Raw genomic sequence first — 22,403 nt, 5'->3', positions numbered from 1 at the left:
ATGCCATTTGGGTAGTCGTGGATAGATTGACAAAGATGGCTAGGTTTTTACTCACAAAAACAACAGTTAAAGCTTCGGAATTGGCGTACCAATTTGTCGAGCAACTATTTAGACTATATGGTCTACCTTCTGATATTGTGAGCGATTGGGACTCTAAGTTCATGGCTAATTTTTGGTAGGAAGTTTCAAGAAATTGGAAACAACTTTAAGTATGAGTTCCTCTGATCATTCACAGTCCGATGGGCAAATAGAGCGGGTGAATCAGGTTGTAGAGGATATGCTTCGTGCATATGTCTCTAGAAAACCATCAAATTGGGAAAAGTATCTTCCACCACTGATGGAATTTGCCTATAACAGCTCTAAACATACGACTACAGGTTTTAGTCCGTTCATGCTTATGTATGGATATTAACCCAGAGCACCTATTAATGTTGGTCTCTTAAGGACATTGAGCTTGATGCATCGAGGGATTTCTTGCGTGATATGCAGGAAATGCTGATCGAAGCTCGGGATTCTATTAGGAGTGCTCAGGATAGAGCACGGTTTTATTCTGATAGAGGACGCTCACCTCGGTCTTTTGAACCACGAGCGTGGTCCATTTCGAGTTATTCGTCGAATTGGCACGGTTGCATATGAGCTAAAACTACCTCCACATGTTAGAGTTCATCAAGTCTTTCATGTCAGTAGATTGAAAGAGAAGCTAGGAGGTGAGGATAACATAGTTACTCCTCAAGAACTCGTTAAAGTCGAAGATTTATCTTATGTTCCACATGAACCTGAAAGGGTACTTGAATTCAGGGAAAGGAAATTTCGTAGTCGACTAATCCCTGAAGTTAAAATTTTGTGGAAAGATAGGGAAATAGAGGATTCGACTTGGGAGTCGATTGAGAATGTTCAACGCAAATTTTTCATTGCAAGAGTGCAATGTTTTGAGAGAGGGGAAGTATGTTATGTACACATTATATGTGCATATAGTAGGAGGCTAACCCACATTAGGCTTGTGAGCATGGGAGCATGGGAACAAGCTCTAGTAGTGGACCATGGGTTAGGACTAACCTTAAGGGTTAAGGTTAGGGTCAGGCATCCAAGGGTCACACATGGGAAATGGAAAGTCAAGAGTCACAGAGGGCCCTTCTATATAATAGGGGCATGGGGCACACTCAAGGGATGTTCTCTTGTGTAGAGGATTGTATCTACATTCTTGCCATTTCACTATAGAGCTGAGTGCTGTTGTATTGGAGTTATACCTCCTCTTGGTGGTATGGGACACTAAGGTTAGGGTATGTGGTACTCCATTATATTTCATGTGTGCAACCCTTGGGCTCAGGGGTGGTTGGGTGGTAGACTTTATGCCTGATTTATGCATGTTTATGCATGTTAATTATCTAGAGAGATCTTAGGGTTTTAACAACTGCTGCTAGCCATGACTGTCTACCAAATGCAAAATCTTTCAACACACACTGCAAGTACTCAGTATTCACTAAATGCAACCCCGGATAGCTGCCAACTAATTTAATCACCTGTTGTGCAAAGTGTATGAAAAATAACACAGAGTAGAGAACAGAGTGTTATTGGCGAAAGTACGATGGTAGATGTTGATGAAGACACTGTAGATGCTGGTGTACACCACATCTTTACCGTTGCACAAAACCCGAACACCCAAAATTAAGCAAAACTAAGCCAAAATGATGCCTCTCTAGAACGTATGCAGAAACCTTGTGGTGCCCAAAACGCGCCTGAAACGCGCTCGAAACGCACCACCACAGACACCGAAAAAGTTGTATACTTTGTATACAACACACTATAATATATACCTTCTTCCCCTTAGAGGGTATCTCAATCAGAGATAGAAAAACAGGGTCACGAGGAGGGAGGCAGACTACTAGATCGTGTCAAGGAAGCTAGCTCTGATACCAATTGTTGGAATTAGGGTTAGGGTTGCAACAATGCACACACACAAGATAGAGAAGTGTGAGAGCACACAAACTCACTAGATTAAAATGAACAAATGTTTGCCAGATACTAAAGAATATAAGTACACACCCCAAAATAAGTAGATAAGAGGGTGTACATATGCACGGGAAAAAAACCTCCTAGTGAGGGAAAAATAGCCTAGGTGGTCCTAAGTGTGTTCACACACATCACTACCATATAATGCTACAAGGTCAGATGTTACCTACAAGGTCAGATGTTACCTTTAGGTAAGATTGCAGAATTACTATGTATGTTGATTGTTGATGGTTTTTATTCATAAGTACTTCATTGTAAGATACTGATTGTTGCCTGGACCTTCGTGGTTTTGCATAGTCTCCTAATGAAGTATTTGCATCATTAAACAAGAAGGGAAAGGGATCTTATCTAAAAACCAAGTTTGACTCCTACACACATGTTCCTCCATCTGATGAGAAAGAACTATTGGACGACTTCTTCAATAGATTTGATTTCTTTGATTAGCGAGGGGTTTTTTATGGTACACCATTGTTATGGTCAACTACATTTATCATGATGAGATTGTAAACTCTTAACTAACACGTTATTTTTTGTAGCAATGAGTCGTGTCATGATTCCCCAACTCTCATACATGCACACAATAGAGACCTGCTTGTCTTGGTATCAAGTTTGGGCATTCCATGCTAATGTGATTAGCACGGCGAACTCACATCTAGGATATAAATGTAGTTAGCCCATATTGTCTCTTCCTATCCCAACTGTCAATTGTTAAGCCATCTACTACATGACTAGTATTGCAGGCGAACTGATGGTGTTGCCTAGTGGCTCTTTTCCCTTTTATCTAGCTTTGGATAGAACACAGTGCCAAAAGAGGTGATGGTGTCCTCTGATGGTGTTACTTAAGGGAGCTCAAGAGAGAGTGCTCCCATACAATTATCATCAAAGTCAATAGCGCTTTGACATTATGGCTTAAAAGACTTATGCCCTTGTGTGTGTATAAGGCATTTTGAAATGATGAACTTTAGAGTCTCTCCAATAACTTCTGAGTCTGTATTGGATAGGAAGTCCCCCCTGCCTTGAACTTTTCGTCTTTGTCACTTCCTCGGCTTCTTGGCTAGTCATTGTTTCATTAAAGAACTTTACTCCACTAGCACATCGAGAGAGTGTAGGTATCTCATTCAATTAATGTGATCATGGAGTAACTCCTTGTCTATTTCACATGATATAGCTAATGATCCAAAGGGATTCTAGTGGATTCCTTGTTGGGAGTACCCGATTGTGAAAGCACTTTTTGAGGCATTAATATACACCTTATCCTCAACCTTTAGTGATCAAAACCACCACCCAACTTTACTGATCTTAATGGTGATTGCATCCTCACATCTCTAAGCTTGGGGGTGGTGAATATGCTTCCAATTTTGGCAAGGTGTGGATGGTCAAATATGTAGTTGAGACCCTAATCCATGTGCTTCAGGCTTGTTGGAGATAGAGTTTAGTCAGACACTTAGTTGGAAAGCAAGCTGAGGATACATGTGGTGTAATGTGGGTAAAAAGAAAGCCTTATTTTTGGGGTTAGCTAATGAGTTAGGAAACATGTCGAGGGTGCATGTGTTGTAATATGGGTGAAAATATGCAGGATACGAGACCTCATCTTCAGAGTTGAGATCAAAGAGGGCTTGTGGCTCTACTTTATAGATTCCTGCACCAAGGCCACATTCACTTATGATTCTTGCACACCTAGACTTTATGGATTCCTACACTAAGACCACCTTCAATTGATTGGCAAAGATGATGGTGGTCCAAAAATTATTTGGCACAGCATGGTATGAGTATGAGATCTCATGGTGGAGCTAGAGATTGGGTTGCTTCGTTATTGCATGTTACTCTTTGGTGTGAGTGTTGTGATGGTGAAGATAGTTGAAGAAGAGGTAAATGGTCCAATGTAGTGATCATTATGCAGATGTTTTCCTATGTATTCAAAGAGGAGGGTCATATATCATGGTCGAGGCATTGCCCATTATCCCCCCTTCCCATCTATAGATGTACCTAAATGATGATGAGGATTGATGTAGGTGCTACTATAGTGTAAGTGCCTATGTGTGTATGCCAGATGTGCTTGTGGAGAAGTGCGAACCCTTATGAGTAGTAATACAAGTGTTATGCATGGGCTATGTGCAAAGCCATTGTGAGTAATAATACAAGTGTCTTTGTGCATGGGCTATGTTCCCTAAAGATGTGCCCATTGTTGAGAAGTGTGGTGCCATAGAGCACATGTAGAGGTAGGGAGTGAGTAGGTGAGCATGAAGCCATATGGCAAAAGTGGATTATCCCACATGCATGGACCAAGAAAAGATGTTCTCTACCCATATAAAAAGGGTCATTTTCAAACATTGGAAGTACAAGCACATCTCAAGCTTCTCTATGAGTGCAAGTTAATCTATCTTGCAAACAACCTAATTAGCTTGTGAGCATCACTTTGTTTCACATACTCTCATGATGATCTTGCTTAGGCATCCACCTTAGGATTAAGTTAATCATGTGTCATTAGTGTGTGCTTAGTGTTGTGTCATTAGTCTAATTATCTTCTTGTAGGAGGTACCATAAATCTTAACATGGTATCAAAGCCTTCCCTCTCTCCCTGAGCTCTCTATTAGCACATCATTAGCATTATCTTTCACTAATTATATCATTAGTGGTTCTAATCCATCTTATCCATTTCTTCCCTCTTTGTGGCTAGATTTTGAACTCTCCATTCTCCCAATTCTCCTCACCATTGCCCAAGCCACTTTTGGAGCCTCTTCTTTATGCTATTGCTAAAATACATCCCAAGGGAGTTGCTCAATTTCACCTCGAGTAGCCCGTAAATCGTGAATTAGCACTGACTGGTCTTTTGCATCATTTGTCATTTGTGTTCACAACTAGGGAAAGCTCTCTTAGGTGAAGTGTAGCAATGGTATGAGCTACTCGCAGTTCAAATTTGGTGTGCCATTTCATCCACTATGTTAGTCACATCAAGCAAAAACACAGTTAGCTGCTTTAGGTCAAATCTTGGAAGCTTGGGTCCATTTGAGCTAAATCCCTTGCTTGTGTCACTTCTCCATATCAATTACAACATCCCCATGCAAGAAGCCCCATCAATTGGCTTTTTCCAGACTCAATTTGAGCTTCCACTTTCTTGACCGTTTCATCAAGATAATTAACAGGCTATTAGTAGAAATTGGGTACAATTGGGGATACAATTGAGCAATTAGGGTTGCATTTAGTGTGTTTAGACATCAAAAGTACTAACTTTGCCTTGGGGCTATCCTTAGGAAGCTCTAGAAGGAAAAATTAAAAATTAGAAGCACATGCAAAACTTGCAATTCATCTTGTTTAAAGCACCCACATTTGCCAAGTTGTACAAGAATAGTCACTGCCAATTGAAGCATCATAAGCTCATTGGTAAGACCTTCTCATTATGGCAACATCAACAAGCACCACTTCGCATGTAGAGAAGTTCAATGGGGAAGGGTTCCACACTTGGGCTACATAGATAAAGTACCTTCTAATGTATAAGAAATTGAAGCATCATAAGCTCATTGGTAAGACCTTCTCATTATGGCAACATCAACAAGCACCACTTCGCATGTAGAGAAGTCAATGGGAAAGGATTCCACACTTGGGCTACATAGATAAAGTACCTTCTAATGCATAAGAAATTGTGAAAAATCATTTAAGGAAAATGTGCCGGATGAACCAAGTCAAGGGTGGATTGAAAAAGATGTCACTTATTGGTTTACACCTGAGCACAAGTCTTATTCATCACATTGACTCTAAGAAACACGCAAAACATGCATGGGATACATTGAATCTCGTGTTTGGAGCTGAGACAAAGAACCAGGAAATTCACTTAAAGATTAAGTTCTATGGTCTAAAAATGAACTTTAATGAATCTTTGGCTGAGTTTGTCAATAAAATGAAAAGCATATGACCCAATTAGATGGGATAGATGCTAAGATTGGAGATAAAAAGTTACAATAATCCTAAAAAGCATGCCAAAGAAACACAACCTTGAAGAATCTACTAGATCCCTAAAAAGCATGCCAAAGGAATACAATACACTTGTCACAACCTTGAGGAATCTACTAGAGCCAACATTTGATGAATGTGTCTCCTCCCTTTTGGAGAAGGAGAGAGAATTAAAAGGAAGCAATCCCAACACCATTGAGCATGCATTGTTCAACAAAAGTAATGTGAAGTGTCACAATTGTGGTAGAAAATGACACTTTCAAAATGAATGCAGGTTCAAAGACAAACCAAAGTGTAACTACTGCAAACAAGTTCGGGCACAAAGACGAAGATTGCATATTGAGGAAAAGTGAAGGCAATTTTATGGGGACTACTTCGACCACCAAGTACGAAGAGATCCCTAGTTGATAAGCTCTTCTAAAGATCAAGGAGGCTAACACCACTACCCTAGCCATCTGTTGTAAAAGAGGGGTCACCATATGAGTAGACACCCATCTTATCATTGCGTCTTGTATGTTGTGTGTATCTACCCGACCATCTAAGAGTAACCAGTTAAGCACCTAGGGGGGTAATGGTTGTTGTAACCACATCCGGCCACCTTGAGTAGCCCAGAGATATAGCACCAAAGGGGGGGTATTAAGAAGTGTGGTGCCATAGAGCACATGTAGAGGTAGGGAATGAGTAGCTGAGCATGAAGCCATATGGCAAAAGTGGATTATCTCACATGCATGGACCAAGAAAACATGTACTCTACCTATATAAAAGGGGTCATTTTCAAGCAATGGAAGTACAAGCACATCTCAAGCTTCTCTATGAGCACAAGTTAATCTATCTTGCAACCTAATTAGGTTGTGATCATCACTTTGTTTCACATACTCTCATCACATGAACTTGCTTAGGCATTATCCACCTTAGGATTAAGTTAATCACGTGTTATTAGTGTATCATTAGTCTAATTAGCTTCTTGTAGGAGGTACCATAAATCTTAACACCCATTTGTGTTCTTCTTCATATGAAAGCTCCAATTCTCTGCTTTCTTCAACTCTTATTTATGCTTTCCTTAACATTTTTTCACTTTGGTTGTAAAAACATTTGAGAGGTTTTTCATGCCAAGGTTTGTAGTTTGAGAGTTTAGTTGCTAACAAGAATGGGTTATCCATAGGAATGGTCATAAAGCTGTAGATCATCTAGTTCAAGAGTAAATCCATAATTATGAGTGACATGCTCCATAGGAACACATGTAGTCAGACTTATTGATCATGCAACAAGGTCGAAATTATTGAATCAAGTGGCAATGGTATCACAAATTTGATTGTCATTTTTAGTAATCATGAGACAAGATCACGGACCTTATCAAGCTGCACATACATGAGGCATTATCGTCGTAAGCATTTACATTCTAAGCATCGTTCGTCATAAAATCCGATTGTGGGTGGCATGCTATTTTCCATATGTGCATCATAAATCGTGGCTTCATCAACCATGGCATTTAGAATTATTTCAAAAGATGCATTATGTGTTATATCATCATACACCTTGGGTATCGTCATGGTGAGAATTATGATCTATTGGGTTTGATTCATCTATCAATGGACCATCCGACTACGCATATTATGAGTGGCATAATGATTCTTTACGATGCCCTTATCAACAACAATCAGATTTGCATTGATTTTCGAAACATTTGATATGGCAAGGATGCATGAGAAAAGGCAATATCATCATTAACATGTCAAGATCGTCATCTAACATCGTTGGCATCATAATTATTACAGACATCCTTAACATTCTTTTTTGTATTACACAAAACATTAGCACTTGTATCACTATGAGCACATACATCCTCGTGAAATGTGTCACCACATGCTATCTTGGGATCTCACACAACACATAAGAGATAGCTCAGTGGTAAGGGCTCTTGCACAACACATAAGATAAATCCAATGAGGTGGGGGGATAGCTCAGTGGTAAGGGCTCTTGCCCTACGCCGCCACGGCTCTCTCGCATGCCATTTAGGCATGGAGTCTGTCCCTTTTCTCACTTAAAAATGAAATAAAAAATATCCTTTGGAATTTAAAAAAAACATCCTCTTACGCAAGCTCCTCCATTAGCGTCAACCCACTAGTCCACTATCAAGAAAATCCACGTGCTCAAGATTTTGAATTCTTTCATCTCTACATACCTCAACATCATCAAAATTCTACACCAATAATAAATCTAGAATATCAAAAATTGTATAACTACTGATCTTCTTGAATGCCTCGAACTTTTGAAGCTTTTTGAATTGGCTAGAACTGCTAGATCCTAACTGATTCTTCTCTGAGGTTAACCTTAATTGCGCACCTGCACACACTAACTTGTACACAAGTGTCATCAATTATCATGACACATACGTCTCTGGACGCGTGCATGTGCTAATAATTGTCCGGAGGAACGCAATTTCTGGGAATACGTTTGCTAAACCTGTCTTTTATCCTAGAGTAGATACACAGTTGAAGAGGGACACCATCAATCACTTTAAGAGAATGTGTTGCTCTTATAAGTCCATGATAGCTGCTTTGGAGTCCTTAACAATCACTTATGTTAGTATTCCTCGCCTGACGATGGGCATGGTGAAGTACTCAGAAGTGTATTTGTCATGGACTTGACATGCAGCTCGTTTATGTCTATAATTTAAAGAAAGAAAAAAAGCTTCAATGAAGACAAGGACAACGTGGATGGGTTCCTTGGTGTGGCCTTTTCCTCTAATCAAGTGCTGAGTATATTCCACTACCATATCATCATGGTTGCTTGTTGGAGTTATATATGGTGGTGTGGCAATAGAACTCTATGCCAGTGTTGTTTTCAAAAAGATAACGCTTGATGCATGGACTCAAAGACGAGAATGCTGATGGAGGGTAAGAAAGCATGTATTTTCACTGCACAGAACACCGGACTTGAATGCAATTATGTGCTCTTTGCAGCCAAGTGCCCAACCATTAACATACTTTTTTATGCTTCTAAACGAAGTACTGTTTGCACTCAGTTACATAGACCCTTGAGGCTTGAATGTCTTGTTTCATTCATGTGTGCTCTCTCTGTGCTTCACCTCAGGCTTCGAGCTACAAGCTCGCACCAACGGATGTTCTTCTAGAACATACCTCAGGTGAAGCTCCACTTGCTTTGACTGAAAAGGTAGGAGTTAGTGCTCTTGATAGCAATGGAGATCTTCACTTCTTCAAGGTATTCCTTTGTAAAACCAAGAGTACCAAGTTCACTTAGGTTGCCATGGTACAAAACTATACATACCTGATTACCTACCTCGCACTTTTAAAAAATCACTTTCTTGAGCATGCCTCTTTGTGGCAACTACAATTCAAGCCCAACTACCCATGTTGAGCGCCTGCACAACTTTATTCAACCCTAGAAATTCATGTGCCTAATTGTTTCTAGTTCTGACCTGAGGTCATAATCTACCACCAGGTGAAGGATTGAAAGGACGGTATCTCCGTCTGGATCTAAAAGCTGCAGTAACTCACATCAAACCGCATCAAGTTCACGTGCATTGCTCTTGCACTGTAAGGTCTTGGTGCCTTTGCATGTGAGCTGTCGCATAGCACCGTCGATTATTAACAAATCAGCACAATGGCCAGCACTAACATGCTCTCAGCTCACATGGTCAGCTCCAAGTGACAATTCATCAGAAAGTGTGCACTGTTGTTGGCTTGGGTGTTGTGCAATCATCTACTATTTGTTGGAGTTAAAAGAGAACCCAATACATATTAATAGAGACCAATAGATAGAGATACTAAGAGAGACCAATGGAGAGGTTTGATTGAAATAAAAAGGGTCTGAAACCTATTTCCTTGCTGAAAAAATATAGAGTGATGCACCATTCAATTATGTACATAAATTGCTTACATGTTAGTAAGGCCTACTTCTTGAGTTCCTGGCTTTCTTTTTGAGCTGTAAAAACTGTTACGGTCCCGTTACTGGAACTATAGCTCTTAATTGAGCCGTTCTCATCGATGGTAGTTAATGTGGGCTCCCTGGTTACAGGAATAACTGGAGGCTTTATTCTGCGAGTTACAGTCATATTTAAGCCAGCAGTTGTGTGGATTGTGGCACCCGTTGTCATGCCCACCTGTGAAACAAAGCTTTCTGTCAGGAACTTTCAGTTTTGTCGAATTCAATGTGCAATAATACAGGTTTCCAAATGACCAGTCACCAGCTCAAAGCTGACATGCCAGGCTTTTACTTACAGGTGGTGCTCCTACTGCCAATTCAAAGTTAAAGCGTCGCGCCAGCATGGCTACAGCGGTAATATTCTGAGACACGGCCAATCAAGGTGAGGTTTCTAAAGAAAACTTTACTAGCATGAATTTGGGATAGACAGTAAAAATCTAAATATCTTCGTTATTACCTCGAAGGTGGCAAACATGTCTCCAACACATTTGCGAGGACCTCCTCCAAAGGGCAAGTATCTGTGAGAGGATATAAAGTCTTGTTCAGTAAGCTACAAGGCAATGTTAGCATGAGATGTGATACATAGATACAAGCTCGATCGAACTATTTAGTTTAGGACATTCTTCACAGGAGTCAAGGTGGTGCGTTATTGGTTTCAAAAGAAGACGACAAATGTTACCAAATCTTCATAAGGTACTGATTGATGTTGGGAAATTTCCAACAAAATGCTTCCTATTGCAAGCTCATGCGGAGAGAGAATGATAAGAAGGTGAATGGTGCATAACAGGGGCCGGGGGTGATGGCAATCCCACAAGTCCAGAGTTTCATGATATAGAAAACTACATCAAATTATCCAAGTCAGATAACTTAGTAAGTAGTACGGCCTGGAGGCTAAAGTCAGGCACCTAAAGGTGAGGTTTAAGAGTACAAGAAGTATATGTCTGTTGAATTAAAGACCGCAGCTGTTCCCCATTCTCGTGTATAAAAGGGGAGCCAAATCTGCATTCCAGCCATGTTGTGCCTGTACTCAACTGCCGATCTGACATAAGGAACAAATTCTGACACTTGCTCAGGTGTTAGAATCTGCAGTGAGGGAGAAGTGTGCTGATGCGACCGGTGAGATTCACTCTCTAAATAACTGATGGCCTTGACAATTTGGTAGTTACATGATGTCTGAGTTTGGACAGAGGTATTTGAAATGTTGTCATGCACAACATGTTCATGTGACCTAGCTCGAGTCATTTCTAGACTCTTCCAAATTTTGCTAAAGTAGCCAAGAGACGTCAGGTAAAGTAATGTCTCGAACATCAGGGCATCATCTTGTCAAAAAGGGTGGTCTGCCTTCACAGTCCAAAATATTAGGCTCTCATTTCATTAAAGCATTATAAAGCCCGACACCAAAAGGTTGGGAGTACAAAGTCTCGAGGCAATGGATATCAATAATCACAGTATAGAGCCCATCAAATTACCTGAAATTTTCTGTCACTTCGGTTGGATCGGGTCCATCTACAGGCCACCTTTCTGGTCTAAATTCTTCTACATCCTCCCACAAACTTGGTGATCGATGCAGATTCCATACAGAAATGAAGATATCTTCACCTCTGATAAGAAGAAAATATTTAGTTTTCAGATATAAGAGATGACTTCAGATCCCAAAGACAAATAAAATGTACCCAAAAGCAAACAACAAAACATGACTCACTTACTTGGATATACAGTACCTCCCTAGAACATCTTCTTCCAACGAGCGCCTTATTAAAACTGGTGGTTGTGGATAAAGCCTTAATGTCTGCAACACCATAATTTATTGCCAAAAAACTGTAAAAATTACATCATCTCACCAGTCAAGAGTTGTCATGAGACCCTGCTATATCATCAAAAGACATGACTAGACTGACAATACTGGTGAGCTTAGACTTATACTAATAATTAAATGGTTTGACTGTGGGACACCTAGTACTAATCGAGTACTATAGTGAAGGACACTCTCACCCAATTATTTATAAAAGTGAGAATTAGGCTCATCAATGGCATTTCCAAGAGGTTGGAGACCCTAGGGATCAGGACCCAGATCACACCTTGGTCCAACACCTGAATGGTTGGGTTCTGGTGGTATGGGCTTGGGTGAAGAATCAAGTATGGAGTTGGTCTAGCCTCAAGCTCGGGGGTGCTCCCGAGGGGATTATGCTCATTAATGGCACTCCCACCTTCATCGGGGGTACTCCTGAGAGGGTAAGGCTCATTAATGGCATTGTGGAGACCTTGGGAATGAGGAGCTGGAACAGGCTGGTTCAATCCCAACACCTAGATAGTGGGTTATGGTGGTATAGGCTTGGATAAACAATGAGGATCAGGCATTGCATTGGTCTAGCCTCACGCTTGAGGGTGGTCCTGAGAGGACCTATGGCTGGACAGTGAGCTAGCCAGTCCCTCCAGAAAGGTTTAATGAATTAACAGTAGTTTGGGTTTTGCAGGCTGGACTTTGAAGTTTGAAGCTTGTTGAGAGATCCTTATTAAGCACGCTGGGTATGTACAGGTCAAGAAACCTTACCCCTGGGGCCTGATGTGTATGTTTTGGATTCGTGAGTAAAAATTCTGAGATTTAGAAGCAAATTGGTTACCTCATTAATAACACGTGTTGTGTACTTTAGCTTTTTCATGTCCTCAATCGTTGGCGTTCTGTCTTCAAGCACAAGATCCACCTGAAAAACTCATAAAAACCCATACTTGAAAAAAGATATCTTCTGCAAAACTCTTCACAAAATGAACAGTAATGGTCCAATCAAGGGTGATACTAGCGCACCTCACGTTGAACTTTAGCCAAAGTAGTAGGGTTCTGCAGGATAAAAGTAGAAAATCCTTGTAAATAAGCCAGCAATGCCACTCTTACACAAGCAGATTAGTTAATAAGCTCACTCTTCTTAATCACCTTTGCCAGGAGATAGAAGGCCCAGGTCAGAACTGCTGCAGACGTTTCATGACCAGCAATCAACAAAGTCATTAGATCATCCCTAAGCTGCTTGCTTGAGAACTTCACAATAAAGACATCCACAGTCACAAAATCACAAAATGAGATCATTAATGAAAAACACCTAATAATATCATTAAATATAACTAATGAGATATCATTAAATAACTGATGTAAAGAAACAAGATCTAATAAGATCATGAGAGGAGCACTGGAAGGCAAGAAAGCGACAAAACCCACAACTTACATCGTCACCAGAAGCTAAAAGAAAATGCAAAATACTTGGATCCCGCTCATTCATGTACTCGTCACTGAAGTTCACACTTTCCTCATCGACCATTTTCTGGAATACAAGGACGATAAAAATCCTATTCAAACACATGCTAAGCCAAGAGGAATGCAACACCAAAACATACTTCAGACTTCTTATCACCGGCTCCGACGATGTGGAAGCTGGGATAATAAGAGCGCCTCGGGCCTAGATATTGAGCCAACCATTGGTGGGTCTGTATCTAGATTCTGCAGACCAGCCAAGCGCCCTGGTGGTTTTGCACGGTATGGTGTGGATGATGGGATACATCCAGTAGTCATTCGTGGGCAAAGCGATTACAGTCTGCAGACCTCATACTCAGATCTATCACCCAATCCAATTCCCCGTGCTCGGGGAGGATCCAGAACTGCCGGGCCTATGGTTGGTTAGTGAGACCGTCAACTGTCGGGTTGGTCAGTCCAACAACTACTTTCCATGTCTCTATGTGTATTTTGTGCACCTGTGTTTGGTGCTCTAAATGCAGGTGGATGGCAGATGGTTACACCGGATGTAGCCCAGAATTCACACACTAATAATGCAATACGGCTATCATATGCTCATTTGTGTGAAGCAATGTGAAAGATAAAAACCAAGGTGTGATCTTGACTCCATGAGAGTCTACTCACAAAGCTTCAAATCATCGACTCTGACGTGCATAGTATGAATGCAGGCTATGACAATCCCATTCACGTTATCAATAATCAAAGCCCAAGAGTAGGCGCAGGTTCATGAATACATACCTTGCAGATAGCAATAAGATCATCCAAAGTCTTGTTGATCAGCTTAAGAGCCTCTGCTACTTTCTGCTGTCTTGGAGAAAGGTCTCTGATGATAGGAATGTTCCAATATGGAAAGATGGCAACACTTCGATCTTCTGCCTCCCGTAAGACTATGTATACGGCCTGACCAAACATCGAATTTATCAATCAAGTTGGTATCAGTCAAGGGACTAAAAATTGCACAATAGTGCTTGCAGAAAGCCATTTACCAACGAATCGAACTCAAAACGTACCTCTACAATGCCTGTGTCGTGAGACAATGAGTCAAAATCATAGTTGAAGACAGCCTTGCCGATTACGTCCAGCGTCAAGCGAGAAAACAGTGACTCCATTTCTACATCCTCACCGTTACTAGCCGCAACGTCAAGCTTCTCGCAAAGGTTTAGGGCTGCCCTACCGAATAATCCAACCATCTCTGCAACATACTGCAAGCTTCACCACAATAAGTCTTCACATAACCTTTACATTACCGCAAAAAGCATTACCTAAACCCTCCATGGTTCGCATCACCACAATAAGTCTTATCTCATAAACCCTGCTTGCATAATTTCCAGTGAAATACCTTTCTATGCAATGCTGGGACGATTGCCCGTCGCCTAACACGCCAGACTTCCTCATCTGCAGGTATGAGCCCCTTCCCCATTACAAAATCCAAAATCTCTGCAAGAATACCCTATAAAACAAGATTTTCTCACACTCTTAGCAATTCCGCAAATGAATCAAACAAGAATCTACTCTTGCGATGGCATCAAAGCATCAAAAGCAGATACTTGGTTCAATCTGCTCATTTCACACCTTAGAATAGGCCTTGGAATTGTCTCTTAACAGACGCTTTGCTATTGCAGGATCTGAAATTATCACAAACGACTGGAGTACAAAAATGCATCTGCATTAGTAAACCACACAAAAATTATATATCACCTAAACCATGAAAGCTTAGATTGAGCGAAAGCAAACCAATTGTGGGAAGAAGTTCAACCTTGGGTCCAAATGTAAGCCTGAAGATGCCACCATAAGTTAAATAAAGGTCATACAAAGGTATGAAAAAAGGTTGTCCAGTAATCGCCCGGACATCCCCCCTTGCTTCAGGCAACTGCTTAGCCTTTTCGAGTCGGTATCTTCGCTCCAAGTTTGCCAAAGTGCGAGCAAGGGTGCGCCCAGGCTGCCCAAACTTGAGCAAAAACTCTCGTATTTTCCATACATTGCTTCTGCAGTTAAGTCCTCCAATTATTGGCAGCATGATTACCCAGTTTTGGAATAAATTCAATCCTGGATAAAAAACACTTTACTTTGACAAGCCAACCGTAAATTCGCCAGAAAGTATGCGATCTCTGAGCTCGGACTCATTGTTGGAGGCCAGCAACCTTTGCAATCTTTCCACAGCTGCATCATCGACATCATCTTGAGAGCCATTTCCTTTGGAAGTGGCATTTGCCACAAATGAAGACGACAAAGAAGCTGCTGGATCAAAAAGTGGCATGTTAGCCGATCCAACATTGTACAGACAGAAAATCTAGGGTATAATGGGACACAAAAAGCAGGTAAAAACTAGGGTCTAGAAGGCCCCAAAATCACACAATCAACACTACGAATGAATGTTCTAGGGTGTTACATAGCACCCAAAATAAGGCAAAATCTACTGTAAATCCCTCAAATACAGAAACTGAGGGTTTAACATGGCAGCAAAAGTAGCTATGATGGATCGATCAACGACAGAGTGTAGAACACCAATAGCAGGCAAAGTCTATCCAAATACTATACCAGAACCACATACAATGCAGGTTTTAGGCTTGATAGGACACCAATAAGAAACAAAATTGAGCGCGGCCTTTGATATCAAACCTGCAGCTCTTAAAACTTAAGAGAACATCAAAAGCAGGAAAAAACAGGCATACAGTTAACAAAGATGTGGAGATTGATTCTTAGGACACCAAAAGCAGGAAAAAGTCATACAATTCAAATTCCGGGAGTGAGAAAAGCAAATGCTAGGATCAATAGAGGCAGCAAAGGCAGGAGAGATTTGATAAAAATCTATGAAGAACATCAAAACGTACAATGTAAAGGAAGAGATAGCCGCCTCTGCGGGGGTATCAGATTGCGACTACAGAAGGATCTACTCGAGGGGGGGAAAAAAGGGGGGATCTACTAAAAATCCATCAGCAACATCACACAATGCAAGATTCAAGCTACGGCACGGCACCAAAATGCATTCAAAAAACTACCAAAAACCCACCATCAGCATGCAAACAGGGTTTGCTAGGGCACCAAAAAGCATGAGAAAAATTTTCCATCATTAACATCATATAACGCATAATCTAGGGTTTTCTAGGGCATTAAAAAAAGCAGGGATAAAAATTTACTAGCAAGAGTTTAACAACATGGCACATTGCAAATAAAAAGCAGGGAAATGCCTTTGGTGACTACATCATGGCAACGAAGTGGAGAAGGCGTGCAAAATCTTGCACAAAAAAATCGGAGATTGTGTTACTTACATGTAGAGGAGGAGGGGCCATGTGAGAGGTGCAGAAATCTGGGCGAAGTGTTGATGGAAATGGAAAGCCCTGTGCTTCGTCTGTCTGTAAGGCATGGCCATGGCATTGCAGAGAAATCACGGAGGTTACACAGGGTCGAGGACTGTGCCCCCAGGAGATGCAGAGCTGCTTGCAAGCCCGCCATGGAAACGCGGACAAGCTGATATGCAGAAAGGGATCTTCAAGCCGCTATCTCGTATTCGTAGTGGAGGCCATTACCTTGGGCGAAGCCACATAGGAAGCTCGCACTCCTGAGCTTCGTTTTCAGCTCCTGTGGCGCCTTCTCTTGCTACCCAACACATGGAGATACCTTAGAGATGAGGATTCTGTTGTTGAAGAGATGAGGTCCTCCTGTGTGTGTGATTCAAAAAAGTTTCACCCAAAAAAAAAAGAAGTGTACGATTCAAGAACTAATGCCTTTGTTTATTATACTCTTTCCACGTGGCCTTTGCACTTTTTTTTCCCCACTTGTAACCCCCGGTGGGAAAAAAAGGGCGTGAAATTTCGTGGAAATTACATTACATTAAATAAAGGACGGTTTTTTTTCACGCCGGTTGAGGTCAGTGTCCTTTTTTTTTAATATCCTTTTACGGCTCAGTTCTGGAAAAATCCGTTGAAATTTTTTGCTTGCCTTAAAATTAATGGCCAAGACTCCATTTTAAAAATTGCAATATATATATACATACACACACACACTAGAAGTGAGGCAAGGAAATTTGGGGGTGTATGTGTGTGTGCGTATAGATATACACACACACTAGAAGTGGGCAGGCAGGCAAGGGAATGTGGGTCTGTATATATATATATTACGCAAGGGAAGGTGGATGTATATATATATTACGCAAGGGAAGGTGGATGTATATATATACAGATTCCCTTGCCTGCCTGCCCACTTCTAGTGTGTGTGTGTGTGTGTGTGTGTGCGCGTGCCCACACACACCCACATTTCCTTGCCTACTTACCCACTTCTATTGTACACACACACACACACACACACGCATTTCCTTGCCTAACTGCCCACTTCTAGTAATGTGGGTGTGTATATACTAGAAGTGGGCAGGCAGGCAAGGAAACGTGGATGTGTGTATATACTAGAAGTGGGTAGGCAGGCAAGGAAACGTGGATGTGTGTATATACTAAAAGTGGGTAGGCATGCAACGAAATGTGGGGGTGTGTATATGCTAAAAGTTGGTGCGTGTATATACTAAAAGTGAGCAAGGCAGGCATGCAAGGAAATGTGGGTGTGTGTATATGCTCAAAGTAGGTGTGTGTATACTGAAAGTGGGCAGGCAGGCAAGGAAATGTGGGTGTGTGAAGACTAGAACTGGCCAGGTAGGCAAGGAAATGTAGGTGTGTGTACATCCTAAAAGTGGGCAACCATGCAAGGAAATGTGGTTGTGTGTATACTAGAAGTGGGCAAGCAAACAAGGAAATGTGGGTGTGTATACTAGATAGATTGTACTCCGCTCTCTTGTCCCATGGATCCTAGTTCCAAGCTTTCAAAGGAAGATGATTCTCCTTTGGTTAAAAGGTAGGCAAGGAAATGTGGGTGTGTGTATATACTAGAAGTGGGAAGACAAGAAAGGAAATGTGGGTGTATACACTAGAAGTGGGCAAGCAGGCAAGGAAATGTGTGTGTGTGTGTGTGTGTGTACTAGAAGTGGGCAAACAGGAAAGGAAATGTAGGTGTGTGTGTGTGTGTGTGTGTATATATGCACACACACACACACACACTAGCAATGGGTAGGCAGGCAAGGGAATGTAGGTGTAAGTATACATAGGAAAGGTGGGTGTGTATAGATATATATATACACACACACCCACCTTCCCTTGTCTGCTTGCCCATTTCTAGTGTAAATTCTGGTCAAATATTTGACATGTTCAATGATTCTCTTTAACATTTTCGGAGAATTCTTAATTACTATCATGCCGACGCTAATTGAGTCAGTGCGATTGGCTGTCAATTTGAACTTTACGGTATTTTCTGTCTATTTGGATGATATGATGGGTTAATCATTCTCTTCACTAGTGTTAATGGTGGCAGAATCCACAATTGGGCTAGCCATTCCGATGGCAACTTTTCGAACCCATGAGACCATTGGTGTGGAATTCCCTAATCACATGAAGGGTCAAGCGCCATTAAACTGACATTGGATAGGCAAAAAAGGTTTATGAAGACTAAACCCATCTTCGACCACCTGCTACTCACGTCCACCAATCAATGGGTCTAACAAGTCTCGGTTCGATAAGTCGAAGTCCCGATATGACAAGTCAAAGTCCTGAATCACTTCGCAAAAGAAATGGCTTGAACCACTGATGCCCACTCTAAGTGCCCAAGATCGTGGAAGGTGAGATTGGGTATCCCGTTCAAAAAGTGAAGGTGAGTGAGTGTGTGTGTGTGTGTGTGTGTGTGTGTGTGTGTGTGTGTGTGTGTACATACCCACCTTCCCTTGTCTACCTTCCCATTTCTAGTGTAGTTGTACATGAATATATATATACACCCACCTTCCCTTACATGCATGTCCACTTCTAGTGTACACCCACCTTCACTTGCCTGCCTCCCCACTTCTAGTATAATATATACTAGAAGTGGGCAGACAGGCAAGGAAGGTGGGTATACACACACACACACACACATATTCCCTTGCATGCATGCCCACTTATAGTGTGTGTGTGTGTTGTGTGTGTGTGTGTGTGTGTGTATTAGGCAAGGGCATGCATGCCCACTTCTAGTGTGTGTATATATATATATGTATGCCTCCCTACCCACTTCTAGTGTGTGTATATATATATTAGACAAGGGAAGGTGGGTGGGTGGGTGGGTGTGTATCCTTGCCCTGTTGTAAAAGGGGAAGTCAAAACGCTTACACCTTGTGCCTCTCTTACAAACAAGGACACAAACATCTCCATCAAGTCTCTCTCTCTCTCTCTCTCTCTCTCTCTCTCTCTCTCTCTCTCTCTCTCTCTCTCTCAAATCAAATACATAAACTAAGCAAGCTTCATAGCCTAGAATTGTGTGTAAATAGATCAACAAGAAATAGAGAGAAAGAGATGCACGACACCACAAATGGGTTAAATCTCGCCCACTTGTTTGATGGCTCTCTCCTCAAACAAGCATATTTTTATATATTCCCGAAAAAGCTTGCATGAGCCAAATAGTACAATGCACTTTGGGCTTGACCATTCCTTTCCCCATAAAAATAGGAAAGTTGCATGCTTCATGCATACATCAATTATTGTTCTCGAATTTCACTAAAGTATTACAATGAACTACTAAATTGACCACACTAAGAGAGTCCAAATTAAATAAAAGGGTGTACAAGTGAATAGTCTAAATAGTTGATAGCACCCATAATGCCAAAATGGGATAGCGCCTGTTATATGCACATAGTGTTCACCATATTTCCATAACATGTCCCATGGTTAAGGACAACTTCTCTTAGTTGTTCACAAATTTCAAAGATTGTGTTACCTCAAGCAGTGAATTTGACATGAAGTAGAAGTGTGATGCCTCAAGCGACGATCTGTGCATACTAATGATGTGAGCAATCGTGTTGCCTCAAGCGGTGAATTGACACGAAGTAAAAGCGTGCTACCTCAAGTGGCGATGTGCACAAACTATTCAGGTGTTGCCATAAGCAGCGAATCTACACCATAGTGATGATTGTGTGTTACCTCAAGCAACAAATCTACATACCATATATAACCTCATGTAGTAAACAACTATGAATAAAATCAATGCAAATGATTATGATATGCAGCAACTAGGGTAGGGTAGGCAACTAGCAATGACTCAGGCATCCATTGTGATTCTTCAACTAAGTGATTCTTATCACAAGTTTGACATGGCAACCACAAGAGAGAAGCTAGCAACAAAATCGTGAGAGATGAAGGAGAGAAGAAGAAGGATTGGTACACTCAAGACAGCCACACGAATCTAATCAAAAGCTTATTACTTAAGATTTTCAGCCTTATACATAAAAGCTCATACATAAAAGGCTTACCCACTCACATGATATGAGCTAGGGTTACCTCCCCTTTATAGTGGATGGGGTATTGCCACGAACCGTTATCCATTTAGGGTTTCACATGCAAGCTTCACACACACACACCACACACTGCCTCCATCATCATGTGAAAAGATGCAGGGGAGAAGAGAGCTTGAGCTTGAGATATCGAGCTTGTCCACCGCCTCACTAGATGAGCTCGATATCTCAACACTCCCCCTCGAGCTCGATATCTCAACACTCCCCCTCACTAGATGAGCTCGATATCTCAACACTCCCCCTCGAGCTCAACTCCATCTCATGTACACCAAGTGAAGCCCTGAATCTGCGGAGCTTCTCTATACCCAATGCTTTGGTGAAGATGTCAGCGACCTGATCCTGTGTGCTGACATAAACAAGGTCAATGTCTCCTACCAAAACCTTCTCTCTGACAAAATGGTAGTGGACCTCTATATGCTTCGTGTGAGCATGAAAAACTGGGTTCCTGGCCAACTGTATACTGCTAATGCTGTCACAGAAAATGACAACTTGTCTATCCACTGCTGATAGACCCAAATCTGCAAGTAGCTTTCTTAACCAAGCTACCTCACATGCTGCCCAGCACCTCTGTACTGGATAGAGCAACCGTAGGCTGCTTCTTGCTGCTCCAAGTCACAGCAGCACTCCCCCAAAGAAAACATGAAGCCACTAGTAGATCTTCTATCTGAGATACTACCAGCCCAAAGAAAACATGAAGCCACTAGTAGATCTTCTATCTGAGATACTACCAGCCCAATCAGCATTTGTGTACCCATATCTCTGTCCCAGTTTCATAAAATAGTCCACAATGCAAAGTAGACCTCACATACCTCAGTATGCGTCTCAATGCATCCAAATGCGGCTTCCGAGGAACCTGCATAAACTAACTCACCAACCCAACAGCATAGCTCAAATCTGGCCTGGTGATTGTCATGTAGATCAAGCTTCCTACTATGCGCCTATACATAGTAGGATCCTCCAAAATCTCTCCTGAATCTGCACTCAACTTGCCATTCTGATCCAATGGCATTGAGATAGGCTTACAGCCTGTCATACCATACTTGGACAACATGTTCAAGCCATACTGTCTCTGCAGTAATCCAATACCATGTGGTGACCTAATCACCTCAATGCCCAAGAAATATTTGAGCTCCCCCAGATCCTTCATCTCAAACTTCTGTCTAAGCAAGATCTTTACATCAAAGATCTCTGCATCATGGTCCCCTGTAATGATCAGGTTATCTACATAGATGACAACAAGCACAATCCCTCTATCACTGTGTCTCACATACAGCAAGAAATCTGCATTGGCTACATGAAAGCCAATAGTGACAAGATATTCAGAAATCTTGTCAGACCATGCTCTTGGTGCTTGTTTTAAGCCATACAAGGCTTTCTTCAACCTGCAAACATGCTCGGGGTGACTCATATTCTCATAACCAGGTGGCTGCAACATATACACCTCTTCCTGCAAATCCCCATGCAAGAATGCATTCCTTACATCCATCTGATGTAAAGACCATTGCTTTGACGCAGCCACTGCTATCACAACTCTCACTGTTGCCATCTTGGCAACTGGGCTAAAAGTTTCCTCATAATCAATGCCATATGTCTGCGCATATCCTTTGGCTACCAATCTAGCCTTGTACCTGCTTATGCTTCCATCACTGTTATGTTTTACTTTGTACACCCACTTGCATCTAATGGCTTTCTTGCCTTCAGGCAATTGCACTAAATCCCAAGTCTCATTTCCATATAGTGCATCCATTTCCTCATCCATAGCTTTCTCCCAACACACATTTCCAATAGCCTCATCAATGCATGTGGGCTCTACAACCTGTACAACTTTTGCCATGTATGCATAGTGATGTGCCACATAACCATCAT

At 41.6% G+C, this 22,403-nt stretch overlaps 1 protein-coding gene across 2 annotated transcripts; it reads right to left on the bottom strand.

Annotated features, from left to right (window-relative positions):
* Positions 1-9,772: 9,772 nt before the first annotated feature.
* LOC147641129 (protein LUTEIN DEFICIENT 5, chloroplastic-like) lies at positions 9,773-16,891 on the bottom strand. 2 transcript variants are annotated; one of them, XM_086818423.1, is made up of 16 exons: positions 16,453-16,891; positions 15,250-15,421; positions 14,940-15,168; positions 14,756-14,827; positions 14,523-14,633; positions 14,194-14,385; positions 13,922-14,083; positions 13,119-13,214; positions 12,833-12,934; positions 12,707-12,739; positions 12,525-12,605; positions 11,610-11,692; positions 11,373-11,504; positions 10,361-10,421; positions 10,200-10,265; positions 9,773-10,081 (listed from the first exon to the last, which is right to left on the bottom strand). In XM_086818423.1, the coding sequence occupies exons 1-16, from the start codon at positions 16,634-16,636 to the stop codon at positions 9,872-9,874; spliced, it is 1,986 nt and encodes a 661-aa protein (XP_086674549.1). In that variant the 5' UTR covers positions 16,637-16,891; the 3' UTR covers positions 9,773-9,871. The 2 variants fall into 2 exon arrangements, with proteins under 2 accessions (XP_086674549.1, XP_086674556.1); XM_086818430.1 differs by having other exon boundaries at positions 15,250-15,418.
* Between the last annotated feature and the right edge of the window lie 5,512 nt (positions 16,892-22,403).

The sequence above is a fragment of the Cibotium barometz genome, chromosome 2 (genome assembly GCF_041138505.1).
Source record: "Cibotium barometz isolate CiBa-2024 chromosome 2, ASM4113850v1, whole genome shotgun sequence".
Classification (NCBI taxonomy): domain Eukaryota; kingdom Viridiplantae; phylum Streptophyta; class Polypodiopsida; order Cyatheales; family Cibotiaceae; genus Cibotium; species Cibotium barometz.
The sequence above is the reverse complement of the archived record's forward strand: the minus strand, read 5'-3'. Positions and strand labels throughout refer to the sequence as shown.

Coding starts and splice junctions, on each gene's coding strand:
- LOC147641129 (XM_086818423.1), bottom strand. CDS start 16,636: ATGGCGGGCTTGCAAGCAGCTCTGCATCTCCTGGGGGCACAGTCCTCG. Junction 15,169..15,249: donor TTTACGGTTGGCTTGTCAAA/GTAAAGTGTTTT, acceptor ACTTAACTGCAG/AAGCAATGTATGGAAAATAC. Junction 12,935..13,118: donor TTTTAGCTTCTGGTGACGAT/GTAAGTTGTGGG, acceptor TTTATTGTGAAG/TTCTCAAGCAAGCAGCTTAG.